This window comes from Mirounga angustirostris, unplaced genomic scaffold (genome assembly GCF_029215605.1).
Source record: "Mirounga angustirostris isolate CCGP_5_RB_7025 unplaced genomic scaffold, mMirAng1.0.hap1 SCAF_4, whole genome shotgun sequence".
NCBI classification, from domain to species: domain Eukaryota; kingdom Metazoa; phylum Chordata; class Mammalia; order Carnivora; family Phocidae; genus Mirounga; species Mirounga angustirostris.
In genome coordinates this window covers 161,852,625-161,867,053 of record NW_026991712.1, presented here as the reverse complement: position 1 = coordinate 161,867,053, position 14,429 = coordinate 161,852,625, and the positions used below count along the sequence as shown (strand labels likewise).

At 55.2% G+C, this 14,429-nt stretch overlaps 1 protein-coding gene across 1 annotated transcript in view; it reads right to left on the bottom strand.

Annotated features, from left to right (window-relative positions):
* GRIK3 (glutamate ionotropic receptor kainate type subunit 3) overlaps positions 1-13,719 on the bottom strand; it is a 220,924-nt gene extending 207,205 nt beyond the window's left edge. The window contains exon 1 of the mRNA XM_045898073.2: positions 13,417-13,719. Coding sequence (XP_045754029.1) covers positions 13,417-13,531 — 115 coding nt within the window. The 5' untranslated portion in view covers positions 13,532-13,719. The remainder of the gene's footprint in view (positions 1-13,416) is intronic.
* Between the last annotated feature and the right edge of the window lie 710 nt (positions 13,720-14,429).

Below are 14,429 nucleotides of genomic sequence, written 5' to 3'. Positions count from 1 at the left end.
TGTCTAGGAGAGACCTTTGTGGATACCCAGCCCCATCGCAAGGCTTCTCAGACACAACCAGGTGGTGGAGCACCTGGTACTCCTGGGGTTCTTTGGGGAAAACCATGAAGCTGTGACACATTTAATTCCCATCACCTGAACGAGGAGTAATTTTATTTACTGGCAGAAAATATGGCTCTATTATAGGTATGTAGGGTTCCACAATTCAGGAAATAACACACAAAATACTTTAAGAAATCACATTTAGCAGGATAAAAATACATAACACAAGCCTACTTACCAAATGCGATGTGAAAGATGATGCTGACAAGCTGAGCAAAGACGCTTGGTATCAGGTGTGATCTTTGACAATAGACTGTTCACTCGTTTTGTCATCTGCTACTGCTCCCTAGCAGAAGAGCTGTACAAAGCACCAAAGGCTTAGGAACAATTTACGTGTGTGTTTGGGGGGGGTGGGTAGAGAAAATTCTATCTGTTCTCTTCATTTTCTTTTACTGTGAATTACTTAATTTGAATGACCACAAGTAATCATTCTTACTAGCCTACTGTGTGCCTGCTAAACACCTCAGTCCAGTTTACGAACCCCAGAGTCCTAGAGGAATAGCATTCGGAGAAAGAACGCCTGTTTAGCAAGACCTTACGACAACCACATCACCCCTGCTGGAAGAGCCAGCGGGCAGATGGCGCCCACTCACTACCCCAGGGCCTGATTGCTCTCCGTGGTGCTGAACAGAGAGGTTGGGGTGAACCTTAATCTCCCAGCCTCTTGGGGAATTACATAGGGTATATCAATTATCTATGAGCCTTTCTAAACACACATGAATCTGGTTTAGTATTTCTCCCTCAATGTGGAAAAAATGTTTTAAAGGTCTGTTTTTCAGCCCTGGAAAAATTTAGTCTACCTCAAGACTGCAAATTTAAAGCTTCAAATGTATGTGAGTGTATGTGAGTGTGTGTGCTGTGTGTGTGTGAGAGAGAAAGAGAGAGATAGGAACAAGGATGGAGTTTTCTTAATGAAGTGGGGGGTCAGAGACCCATGTTTTCATCTGATTTTCCTACGGCTCACCAAGGGATGTGGCACAAAGTATGTCCCCCTTTTGGTCCTCAATATCCCAATCTGTGATAGGAAAGAGGAAAGACAGGTGCTGTATTCCTCTAGGTCCAACATTTGGGGGACCCCTCCTTGTGTTCTGGCTCTTCCATGAACTCAGAGACTGTCAACAGGATGACCTTGCCTGGCCTTCTTCAGCACTGAAAGATTTCCTGGAGCTAGAGGGGGACACAAGCCTCGGTCTCTCTCGCAACAAGCCATGGATTCGATCTCTCTGCTCAGCTCTCCCCGAGCCCTCCGTCCCCATGGACCAGCCATAATTCAGCTAAACCTGAGAGTTCACCCATATTTTATTTACTGATTCGATGTTACGAGACAAGTAAAATAGACGGCTGTCACCTCCATTAAACTGGGCAGGAAAAATGGCCATGTAGGCAACAGGCTCTTTCTGCTCATAATGTGTCATCTGTTTCCTTGGGGAAGGAAGCAAGAAAGGCGGGGGCCTGGCCTCAAGGGAGAGTCCAGTGCTGTCGAGCGCAAGAGGGGAAGCCCAGGGCTCCACTGCAAACCTGGCCTGGCCTCACTCTCGGCTACACAGATACGGTAGACCCGTCGGCCCAGTCCGCCAGGAATTGGGAGCACCACCGAAGTCTTGAGCTCCCCACTGACCCAAAGGAAAGTCACTACAGTCACTCATCAGGCTTTGGGATAAAGAATGGCTGTTGAGCCCCACTGTGGGAAGCGTGTGCTAGAGAAGCAAACCTCCAAGTGGTCATTTCTTCAAAGTACACAAACACATACACGTGTACACACTCACACTCCCAAGAACCCAGATGATGCATGTGACCCCGGGGCTAAATGGTCCAAGCTGACAATACAGCCTGAACCTCCAGGTCAACTGTCAACACCTCTGCTTTACACGAAGCTGGCAAGGAGACCTGTTGTCTACACATCCTAACAGAAGGAAGTGACACGGTGAAGGCAGAAAGCGAGGCCCGGCCGCAGAGCACGCGGCACAGCAGCAGCCCTATCTGCCGGTTGTCCGGAGTGACCTGCCTGGTAAGGACAAATGGCAGAAGTTCTCTGTCTTGGTTCAGCTCCCAGAGGTTAGCCGCAGAGATGCTGAGGGGCAGGTGGCGGGGAGGGACCGGTGAGGTCAGGAGCTCTTCTTTAGTTTCTCCTTGAAGTAGACATCTCGCGTCTCTCTCTCGAGAAAAATCATCATGATACGAACCAGACAATGGATGTAAAGACCAATCTGGGCCTGAGGAAAAGAAGGACCCACTCCTCTAAATATTCCAGTTTTGCCCAAGCTAGCTACATGGAAAAAGTCTTAGCATAGAAGGTGCTGAATTAAGGTGTCAGAACACCAAAGACTTCGCTAGAACTTTGACTTGGTAGAAGAATCGAACGATGTCTTTCACAAAATCCTGCTGACCAGATGGAAAAGGTGTGGAGCTAAGTTACAGGGCAGGTAGGTGAACTTCTCCTCAAATGACTGTATCCATCAGTGCATTCATCTGTTCAACAAATAGTTGTTAGTCCCTTACTAGGTGCCATGCACTGTGCTAGAGGCACTGGATGAAGTGGTGAATAAGCCATCTGGGGTCCCTGCTTGTACAGTAAGTGCTATGACAAGGGAAGTATGGAGGGTTTGAGGGCCCATCAAAGTGGGCAGGCATCAAGAAAGGCTGAAACCTGAAGGATGACTAGAAGTTATCTGGGAAGAACAGCAAGAGCAGAGATCCAGGGTGTAAAGGAAGGCACAGTGGCCCCTGCAGACTTGGGTGCTTGGTACAGTGGAACAGAGAGTGTGTGCGAGGCAAGGAGGGACAGAGTCTAAGTCGGCAGGTCAAAAAGGGCCTGAAAGCAAAAAGGAAGCTAGCGGGGTTTTGAAGCTGGTTAAAGTATAGGACAGTGGACCCAAGATCACTGAATTAAGCCAACGGACTCTGGACACTGGTCACTTCCTTCCTAACGTGTTGATGGCAGAAGGGAGGGCAAGCGGGTTCAATCCAGGCTCACATGGCACTAAGCATGCCAGACCACAGAAAGGGAAGCCACAAAAGCTGCACCATCCAGAACAGAGGCTTCCAGCCCCCATCACAGCGTAGGCCCACAACCCACTTAACCTCTCCACCACAGACCCCAGGAGTGGGAGGATGAAGAGGGTGAAATTCACATCTACCTCCTGAGGATGGAGGGACCGGAACAGGCTTTGGTGGTCCAGAAACAATGAACGAGAATAACCGCCTGAAGGTTCAATGATACAGGATTTACCGAGGATAAATGACAGGTCCTGCCTTTAGGCTCGAAAGATCAACTGCCAAAGGGAAGATGAGAGTAGTTATAGATCAGCAGCGACGCCTGTGCAAAAGACCAGGTGATCTCAAAAGACCACCAGCTCAGCATAACTCGGCAAAGCAGACGGCTGCTGAGAAGGCAGAGATAGTGGTCTGAGTTATACAAGAAAACGTGGAAGCTGAGATCCGAGGAAGCAGTGCGCTTACTGGGTGCAACTCACAAGCAGCGCTGTGGAGAGCTCTCAACACCATGCAGGAAGAACGGAGCATCTTTGCTGGGGGAAGAACTGAGCATCTTTTTTTTTTTTTTAGAACTGAGCATTTTAGCTTGGAAAAATTTAATTTGGAGAAATGCCTTTGCATTTCCATAGGGTTGCATGGTGGGACAGGGAGCAAACCCGGACCAGAATCAGTGGGCATGGTGATTGTAACATAAGAGTAATGGACGCCATTTGTTGAGTGCTTACCACCGCTGTGGTCTAAACACTTTATAAACATTAACTTACTTAATCCTTATAACAACCCTGTGAGGCAGGTACTATCATTATTATTATTACCATGAGAGATTAATTTGCCCAAGATCACACGGATGGGAAATGATGGAGGCAGGCTTCAAAGTCAGGCCCGCAGATTCCAGAACCTGCTAACTAATCCACGATGATAGATTGTGAAAGTGCATGGACAACTTCTCTCGTGCCAGGCAGATTCATTCTCACAATGATCCCATGAGGTCAAATCTATTGCTCTCCCCATTTGACAGGTGAGGAAAGCTAAGGCCAAGAAGTTAAGTGACTTACCCAAAGTGTCAGAGCCTGGAGGGGGAAAAGGGTTTAAACTCAGACAGGTGGATCTCAGAACCTCTACTCTCAACATCCAAGTTCTGTGGCCTTTCCCAGAACTGCGGGGAGACAAACTTTAGGGGAAAATTTGCAACAAAGATTGGAATCAGCCAAAACATCTGCAGTAAGGAAGAAAACAGGGTCCAAAGTAGTGAGCTTCCTGTCTCAGGTGGTATTCAATAGAGACCAGAGATCCACCTGTAAGGGGGGGCCCTGCAGTGACTTAGAACAGTGGTCCTCACAGGGTAGGCCCCAGATGAGCAGCATCAGCATTATCTGGGGCCCTACTAAAAACGTAAAATTCCAGGCTTCCCCCCAGACCTATTGAATCAGAAGCTCTGCAGGTGGGGCCCAGCAATCTGGATTTTAACGAGCATTCCAGGTGATTTTGATGCATGCTGATGTTTGAGAACCAGAGGCCTAGAATGACCCCTGGGGTCCTTTTCAGCCTAGATTTTGTGATTCTCCACCACAGACAAGAAATGTGATGCCGTGGAGCCCTGGGAAGTCCTTGGCTCCCTGCTCCTGCTTTTCCACCCAATTGGGCAGGCTTTTTGGAATAGCATATTTCAGTTCTGCAAAGCAGATGCAGGAAGGCTTTGCACAAGTCTCCCTTGCTCCCATATTTAAAGAGCTCATCTCTGCAGTTGTTCTGAGAACTCTATAAACCCCCTTCCATCAGCAGCCTGTCTGCATCGGTCCCTTTAATAGCGCAAGACTTAATTGTCTCCTATGGATTGGAACCCCCTTCACACAAACTAGCATCTTAGCTCCTTCTTGCTCCCTTTTTTCTCCTGCCTTCCTTAACTACCATTCAGCTTGGCACCAAAGGATTTGGAGTCGAAGCTGCCACTCACGCCGGATCTCACTCCATCTCATTATCTCCAAACTCTCTCCTCCCCAGCTCTTTCCATTGGCCTCATTACCTGATGTCTCCCCGCAGAGCCAGGAGTGTCTATCCCCTGGAGCCCAGCCTCCAGCCAAAGACCCTCTCTGGGCTGCACGGGCCTGCCCAAGAAGCAAGCTTCAACTCCACATCCAAGAAGGACGGATCAGGACTCCCCGGATCAATTTCTAAAGAACATCCCACAACCAGGGTCTTCTCGGCTCTGAACACAGGAAAAATACATTTCAATGGTAATACTGCAAATATAGGGAAGAACCAGCACCCTCATGGGCTGCAGGTATGTGATAAATAGCAGGCCAGGAGGAGTCTGGGAGCTAACACACAGAAGCATCCTGAAGGGCACCTCCCTCTCTCCCTAACTTGGTGGGTAACGGTTACAGGCAGCCAGACCCTACCATTTCCGCTATGGGGCACATGGGTGCGCGGGCAATGGGTAAATGCCATGTACTAAGCTGCATGGAGTACTGAGCACAAGGGTTGGCACAAGGCAGAGGGTACATAAACAGCAGAGAGCCTCAGAGCTCATGGAGACTGATGGCAAAGACACGGCCCCCACCCTTGGGGGATCCTTTCTCTCCTAACATTTATTAAACATCAGGCACCATGCAAAGAGCTTTATACGCTTTATCTTCTTTAATCCTCACACTAACTCTGTGAAGATGATACTATAAGGTTCGGCCATATGAAATTTTTGCAGGTCAAAAACATCTGCATATGGATCTGCCTAATAGTAATATTTCTACCTTGTAAATGAGGAAACGGAGGCTCCAGGGTAACGTGACTTGCCCAATGTCACAAGGCACAGACATGCAGACTCAGAGTCTAACTCAGATCCACCACATTTTCCCAAACCCCATATGTGCCATGATGTTTTGGGGTGCCAAGAAAGAAAAAGATCCTGTAGATAACCCCAGTTATGGCATGTGAGACACACTGATTTCAGAGAAGTGGGAAGATAGAGGCAGGAAGTCCATCTTAGAACCAGTAAAATACATTATCTGACTCCAAAACAACTCGTTCTGCCGCCTGGTAGTGATGGTGGGGGAGGCGCCCTTCTACACTCTGGGGCAGCTCCTTGTCTAACGGGGGAGGCAGGACATGCATGCACCGGAGAGAGCCCTAGACACACCCACAAGCCTAACTCCGGCCAAGGTCAGTCAGCACCAGTAAACAAGGCAGAGATGTCCAAGGAAGCAAGGGGGAGAATGTGGCAGAGGGACCTTTGGGGAGAGGGGCGTGCCAGGCTTGGAGTCAGAGGCAGGGGGACCCTGTACATAACTCCAAAGGAAATAAAACAAGGCAAGGGCTGGGGCGCAGTTGCTCTGTGGCATTGCCACTATAGAACGGGGCCAAAGGTTAACAAAAGCAAAATCAGAATGACCTGTCGTCCTCAAACCCAACCCCTTGGGCCTCACCCCAGTGTCCCCACTCCCACTCAGGTAGGATTTTGTCTCTGGGGCACAAAGAGAAGCAGAGGAGAGCAGGGACTCCGTGAGCAAGCACAGGGGTTGGTCCAGGCCCACGAGGCCCTTTGGGACGCAACGTGTCAGCAAGCGCCCGCTCCTGCAGTCAGAGGCACCAGCACAGGGTCACCATGGAGAGTGATGACCTTGTCATCAGAGTCCTGCCCCCTTGCCGCCTCACTCGCCTCCCCCTCATCCTGGCCCCCTGCTGGAGTCACACTCCCCGAACACCAGCAAGGAGAAATGCTGATCTTTGGACAGCATTTAAGCTTTTCTGCAAAGACGCCCTACCTCTCTGACTCTATGAGTCAGATGGTGTCATCCCCATTTTACAGATGGGGAAACTGAGGCCCTGGAAAATAACATGACCCCTCCGACTGTGCCTGTCCCAAACCTGTCACCTCTCTAGGGGCTCTCAGCAGTGCAGTTCCCACAACAGTTCTGTCCCTGGCAGCCACCATCAGGTCAGTCTCCCTGCGTCCCCCGGAAGAAGGAACATGGTGAACAAGAAGGGTCAATTTGAATTTGCCTTTGCTCGGGGCGCCTGGGTGGCTCAGTCAGTTGGGCGGCTGTCTTCGGCTCAGGTCATGATCCCAGGGTCCTGAGATCGAGCCCCACATCGGGCTCCCTGCTCGGCGGGAAGCCTGCTTCTCCCTCTCCCACTCCCCCTGCTTGTGTTCCCTTCTCTCACTGTGTCTCTCTAATAAAGTATTAAAAAAAAAAAAAAAAAAAAGAATTTGCCTTTGCAAATTCGGAATGTGACTCTTGCTTAAAAATCAAATGACCATAGGGCGCCTGGGTGGCTCAGTCGTTAAGCGTCTGCCTTCGGCTCAGGTCATGATCCCAGGGTCCTGGGATCGAGCCCCACATCGGGCTCCCTGCTCTGCGGGAAGCCTGCTTCTCCCTCTCCCACTCCCCCTGCTTGTGTCCCTGCTCTCGCTATGTCTCTCTCTGTCAAATAAATAAAATCTTTAAAAAAAAAAAATCAAATGACCATAAAACCTATTAGCCTGGAAAGGATGTTGGAAGGGAAAGGGGATGGGATTGGGGAGGGAAAAGGGAGGTGAGGGGGAAAAGGAAGAACAAAGAGCAATTCACCGACCACCTGCTCTTGCCAGCTCACTGACAGATGAGGATGGAGGTGAGGGGGAGACAGGGATGGGGCCCTTTCCTCAAGGCTCTTGACGAGGGCTTTGAGGACCACCTGGTGGCTCCCAGAGGGACATGGAGGCAGGAGTCCCCAGAGCAGAGGAATTCCTATGGGGGGGGGAGGACGAGCCATCCCCAGGGAAAGTCCATCCTTTTTTTTCAGGCTTGAATTGGAGTGTTGGGCAGAGTCCAGAAGCCCAAACAAGGGAGGATGGAGTCCGTGTAAGTTATGTGTGTTGGTGGGAGGGGTGGGAAAGACCACCGGTCCTTTCCTCTGGAGGAAGCATGCCCCGTGGCCCATCAGCAAGGACAGCGCGACTCTGCAAACTGGCACTGCCAGGGTTAAACGCCGCAGAACCTCCACAGCCCTCTCTGACACCAGGCCAGACAGAGCCCAGCCCTACGAGGCCACACACAGCGCCCAGAGCCATGGGGCTGGGGGTGCTCCTCTCAACGCCTCTGCAAGGCAGTGCTGTCACACCTTCCAACCACACAGACAGTCAACCATACAGGACCTGGAGCCGGGCTGATGGGAGTTCCCATCCTGCATCTACCACTCTCCGGCCCTGTGATTTCAGGCAAGCAAGTGACTTTGCCAAGCTGAGTTTCCCCATCTGCAAAATGGAAACAATGACTGCAGGGTGGCAAAGGCTAAATAAGATTGGGGGGCGTTCAGCAGCTGCCTTTATTGAGCACTTACTATTCCCCCGCAGGACTGGTCAGTGTTTGGAACCTCACGGTACCTGGCACCTGGTAGTGCTCCATAAACTGCGGCCCTTGTGTTGTCCCTGTTGTTGTGCAGTGATTTGCTGTCGCTCCAGACCCAGGTGGGGTCCCAGGCAGGAGACACACACGGATACCTCAACACAGGCACACTGCCCCCTGGTGCTGCTGTTGGGGAATCGGCACCCAGGAGAAGGGCAATTCCAGCGAAGGAGCCCGGACCGCTGTGTGCACCAGGCCCCCCAGGGCCCATCCGTCCATCCAAAGCTCCAGCCCCATCACCCCAGCATCAGGAGGACAAACCCTGCTCCTGGAACTTCGGTCCTCATTGTTGCTGGGCAGGGCCTGGACAGCTCCAGGCTCCTCTCTGCTGCTGTTGCTGCCCAGCCAAATGGAGCACTGGCTCTCGCCTCTCCGCAGTCCCTCGGGAGGGCCCGGGGCAAACAAGGTGGGGTTTGGGCTGAAGCCACAGGGGGCAGGGGCAGCTGTCTGTAACAGGATGGAGGAAGCGTGGCCTCAGCAGATAAGAAACAAAGCCAGTTGCTGAGCACAACCGAGGCTCCTCCTAAAAGGGCACCCCAAGCAGCCTCTGCCACTTCCCGTGTATATGGCCTTGTAGCCCACCCCCAAGACAAGGGAGAGTTCTAATGTCCACGGGGGACATTAGAAGGAATTTCTGCTTCCTTCCACCCCCCCCAACCCCTGAGGGGGCTCTGTTTCCTAAAGCAGGGACACAGAGTGCCTGTGGGAACACGGGGGACTCGGGTAGGCTCACAGGCCCCAGAAAAGATCCTAAAAGCAGCTAAGCAGCCTTGCATTCCTGAAGGGGTGGGAGATGAAGAGCTGCCCCTCAAAGCCCTTTCAAAATAGCACAGCGGGCTGGACTTCTGAAGTCAGCTGCCATGCCAGCAACAGGGGGATGCAAGTGACCTTGGAAGAGCCCAGTCAGGACACAATGCCTGGCTCACCCTGCATAAGCCACCTCTAAAAACCCCAGACCATCCTGATGTCTAAAGACTGTTCAGCGCAGTGCAAGGCAAGCATCGAGGAGAAATTAAACTCCAGCTTTGAGGAGGAGGGAAGCCCGGGTTGACAGGAGCGTCTGGGCTGGAAAGTGGAGGCAGAAATTCCTTAAGTTAATGCTTCCAAGGCCCCTCGGGCCACTCCCAGGTCTTGTCTGAAACTATTTACTTCCAGGGGGGAAAACCCTATTGATCTTCATTCAGCTCCTGTCTGCTCCTACAAGGCGGAAATGTCTCAGCGCATCACCAGTCACGGTAAGAAATTCCTCATTGTTTTACACGAGGCTCCCAAACTCAGGAGATGAATGTTCAGGACCATTTGGGTGAACTGATCGCAGGAGATGCGGACGGACGGGGCTGGCTGGGGGACCTCTGGGGGAGGGGATCTCATTCCCCAGGGACAGACTGCTGCGTGTGCCCACTGGGCCCCCCAGCCCAGGCTCGGGGCCCGAGGGCTCATCTGTCCTGCTCCGTCTATAGATGCTCAGAGAGTCCCGGACTGAACCAGCCCTTCCCTGCCACCCCCACCCCCACCACATACACCTGCTTTATGTCTCTGCAGTCATTTGGCTCTGAACCTCCCCCTGGCTGGCTAGAGATCATCACCATCCACTAGAGCTCCCCAGCTGCCGCTACCACTGTCTGGTTCCCTTTTCAAGTTCCAAGCTGGCCCTCGATCCTACAGTATGCATATAACACGAGAGCGCCTCAGGGAACCATGAAACCTACAATGTCACGGACAGAGCAGTCCCCACCAGTCTCCACTCAGAGGTACTTCGAAGCCACAGAAGATCCCACACTGTCACAGCCAACCCAAAGGGTTACAGATGAGGAAACTGAGGCTCGAGGTTGGGGGGACAGTGTGATTTGACCAAAATGGCTCAGTAAACGGGCAGAAGACAGAGCAGAAAACCCAGGCCTCCTAACTCCCAGCCTAAGGCCCCTCCACTTCAGCTTCTGGGTCACGTAACCAGGAAATTCAGATTCCCCCGTGAGGTCAGTGAAGCCCATCTGACTGAGAGAACCCATGCATCACACTGCTTTCCATGAGTTAAGACCAGAATCCATCTCAACAATAACGATAACAGTAATAATAAAACGCCCAACAATATGCCTTGAAAACCTTCAATGAGCAACACTTGATAATCACACACAGATACATCTTCCACATATTCATATAAAATAATCAATGATCATTTTTTCCCGCAGACTACAATCCAATTACTCTCTCTCCCTCGCTCTCTCCCTCGCTCTCCTTTGTTACTTGCAAACCATCCAAGCAATCAATGCCTTGACCTCTCCCTCTGATAGACACAATTACAAAAAGACAGAGCAATGCAATTCATCTATTCAAGATGGATTGTTTGAACACTCTGTCACACTGCTGAGCTATCCATCTCCTTGTCTAAGAGGAAATTTCAGCCCCCAAAAAAGACACAAAGAGAGGGGCGGGTATGCTGCTCACCGGCCCAGAAAGCCCCTCAGACACCTGCAGGAAAACCCTCTCCCAGGCTGGTGCTTGGGGATGCCTGCCTGCTGGAGGACTCGGCCCCAGGCACAGCGGGCTCAGGCACCGGTGTGGGGAACCAGAAGCACCCAGCACGCTCCGGAGCCCAATTTCCAGGACCTCAATTCCTGCAGCCCCAGCCAGAGTCCTGGACTCCCATGGGTGGATCAGAAAAGGGAAATAGTATCAGACCCAGCCGAGGCAGTGTGTTTGGGTTTTGGCATAGGATTGTGTGTGTGTGTGTTGTGTGTGTGTACGCACACGTGCACCGCGTCCACTGTGGTTCCCTGGCTCCAGCTAAGGCTCCAGCCTGGGCTCAGATGATGGAAGTTCAGCTCCCCAGGAAGCTCCAGAGAAGCCCAGAGGCTTCTGAGCCTTCCCATCCTCCATCCAAGCTAGCACAGCTCCGGCGGTCACATTTGGCATCCGCGCAGCACCCCAGTCCTGGGGCTGGGAATCAAATGGGGCAGGGCTCTCAGATATAAATGGCTTGGGCTGACACGCTAATTAATCCTGGGGCTTAATACGAAGAAGATTAGAAGAGAGGACGACTTTGCCATCCTTAATTGCATTATTACAAGCTGAACCCAAGAAAAGGGCAGGCAGGCTGGGGCTTCCCCTCAGAGCAGTGAGGAGCCCCCAGTGCAAGTCAATTTCACAGTAAGAGGGGGCAGGTTAGGATACATCATCCTGCCCCTCTTTGGCTCATCCTTCTAGGTTGTCCTCATCTGCTCCTGACTTCCTGGGCCCCCAAAGACCTCCATCCTTGAGGCAGGGCTAGATCATACCCAGCTCTCCCCCCCCACCCCCTGCAGAGGAAAGAACCAGGCAAGAGGAACCTGCAATGCGTGGGACGGACACACAGCACCTTTGGGTCTCCCCTCCTTTCTCCCAAGGGCACCCTAAAAACAGGGAAGGAAGGAAGGAATAAAGGAAGTGTTGGCCCACTACTAAGGAGAGCCTGCCCCTGGAATGGTGATCAAACTGGGAGCTGGGGCAGGCAAAAGAGCCGAGATAGAAGACGTTTTGTGTTTTGTTTTGTTTTGGTTTGGTTTGGTTTGGTTTTTTGGCTTGCCAAGAGCAGCCCTGGCTGCAAACGGTTAAGCCTGACCGTGAAGGATGTCCCCAGAGACCCGTGCCTGGACTCCTCTGCATCCGGGTTGGGTTTGAGTCTGCGAGGGTCCCGGCATGGATTGAAAGACCCCAGCGTGGGCAGCGCTTAGGACTGCGCTCTACCCCCATCCCGATGGATGTTGAGTTCAAGAGATTATGGGATCCAAGAGCGAGCCACGAAGACAGACCCCCACCCCCAGATGCCTGACCACCTCCTAGGAAAACCTCAAGTACGGAAACCAAGCCCAACCTCGGTTCCCTGCACCCCATCACGCCTCTAGCAGTCCGCGCCCGCGCCCGGGGAAGTGCCACAAGGGAGGAAGGTGGCCCTGGCTCAGCAGAAGCTCTGCCCGCCTGGTGCCAGATGCTGGTGGTGGTGCCTCAAGAACCCAGGCGGCCCAGGTCTCCGGCCTGGCGGCAGGCGCAGGCCCTGCGTGGCCGAGGCTCCCCGTGGCCAGGCCGAGCCCAGCCCTGGCGGGCGCGGGCCTGACACCCGGAGAACCCCCGCACTGCCCAGAGCGCTGCCCACAGGGCGCCTGGGGCGGCCACAACAAAGTTAAAGCCCGGGGTGCGAGAAGAGAGCGGAGACGCGGAAGCCCCAGAAAGCCGCGCGCAGCCCCGCCAGCCGCCGCCAGCTGCGGAGGGATTTCGGCTAACTTTAAAAAGCCTCCCGCATCCCTCCCGCCGCCTTCCCGGCCGCGGTGGGCAGGCTCCGTCGCTCCCTTCCCCCCTGCCGCGGGAGACCGCAGGAGCGACCGGCGGGCGGCGGCCGCTCCTCTTCTGCCCTAAGCCGCCCGGCCGGATGGGGCCCCCCCGAGGCCGTGGGCGGCCGCCGGGAGAGGAGACCCAATGCCCCAGTCCTGCGAAGCCGTCGCCCGCGTCCCCGCCGCGGCCGCTGGAGCCGTGCTCCCGGTGGGGGCGACGGGCCTGCCGGGAGCCAGGAGGAGAGAGAAGTTGGCGCCTTCCCCAGGGCTCCCGCTCCGCGGAGAAGCCGCGTCCCAGAACTCGGTCTGCGGCCGGTCATGCTGGCAGTCGCCGGGAAATGCGCCCGCCACTCGGGTTGGAGCTGGAGCGCTTCGCTACTCTCAGCCAGGTCTGGCCTCTCTCGAGCGCGCCAAGGGCCCCTCGCCCGCCGCGGCCCGGCCGCCTCCTCCCCACTAAGTAAGGCCCCGTGACCTGGGCTTTGGAACTTTGTCCTCACCGGGACGAACTCCCGGTGGTCACCCGGCCCCGGCAGCCCGGAGAGGTCGGGAGAATCTCTGGGGATCGCGTTCATTGGCCCCGCATTCCCGCCCCCGCCCGGGGCGCACAGAGACCCCCGGCTCCGGGGAGCCCTTACCGATCCGGATGACGTGGGGCATCCCGCGCGAGTCCGGGATCCAGAAGGCGCACACGAGGAGCCCGGCCCAGTATTCCCAAACCAGACTCCGGAAGCGCCGCCAGGGAGCGGTCATCGTTGGGCGCCGCCGAGCGTGCCCGGGGCGCGGCCGTGGTGGGCTCCCTGGGGCGGCAGCTCTAGGCGCGGGCGCGCAGCAGCCCCCGAGGCGCCGCCTGGCCCAGCTGCCCGGCTCCCGAGCGCCGCTGCGAGTGGGGGGCGCCCCGCGGCGCCGCGCACATCTTACTGGGGGGCCGCCCCGCCGGCGCCCGCCCCGCCCGGCTGCCGCCCACGGGCCGCCCGCGAGCGAGGCTCCTGGGCTCCGCCCGGGCTCCGCTCGGACTCCGCTCCGGCTCGCGTCGGCTCGGCTCCCGCGCGGGCTCCCACCTGCCCTGGCTGCCGGGCGCTGGCGGACGGGCTGCACGCTTCTCCGGCCGCTCCTCCTCCAGCCGCCGCCAATGCTATGGCCCGGGCTCGCACAAAGCCCCGGAGTGGAGTTGCACGCGCGCACACACTCCCTCCCAGCCCCCTCCCCGCGCCCTGCCTCCCGCCTCCCGCGCCGCCCGCCGCCCGCGCTCCCTCCGCGCACTCCCCCGCGCACACACACTTCACACTCACGCCCGCCGAGGCGTACACTCGCGCGCTCACACCTGCGCAGGGGGCGGGGAAGGGGACCCTGGACCCGGTTTAGGGGGACGCCCAGAGAACGACTCTCCTCGCTTCCCAGATGTCCCCATCCGCCCTGCCGCCCCTAGTCCCTTCAATGGCGAGGGCACGGAGCCTGGGAGCCGGGCGTGGAGCAAGAGAGCTGGCACCGCGAGCTGGGCGACGGCAGCAGCCTAGCGGCCCGACCAGCCGGAGGAGACGCGCCCGCGGGAGCAGAGGGACGCGGAGCCCGCCGTCTGCGGAGTCTCGCCTTTCAGCTCCCACGCTGCGGGCGCAGGCTGGACGGCGGCGGCCGGAGACCAACCCAGGAA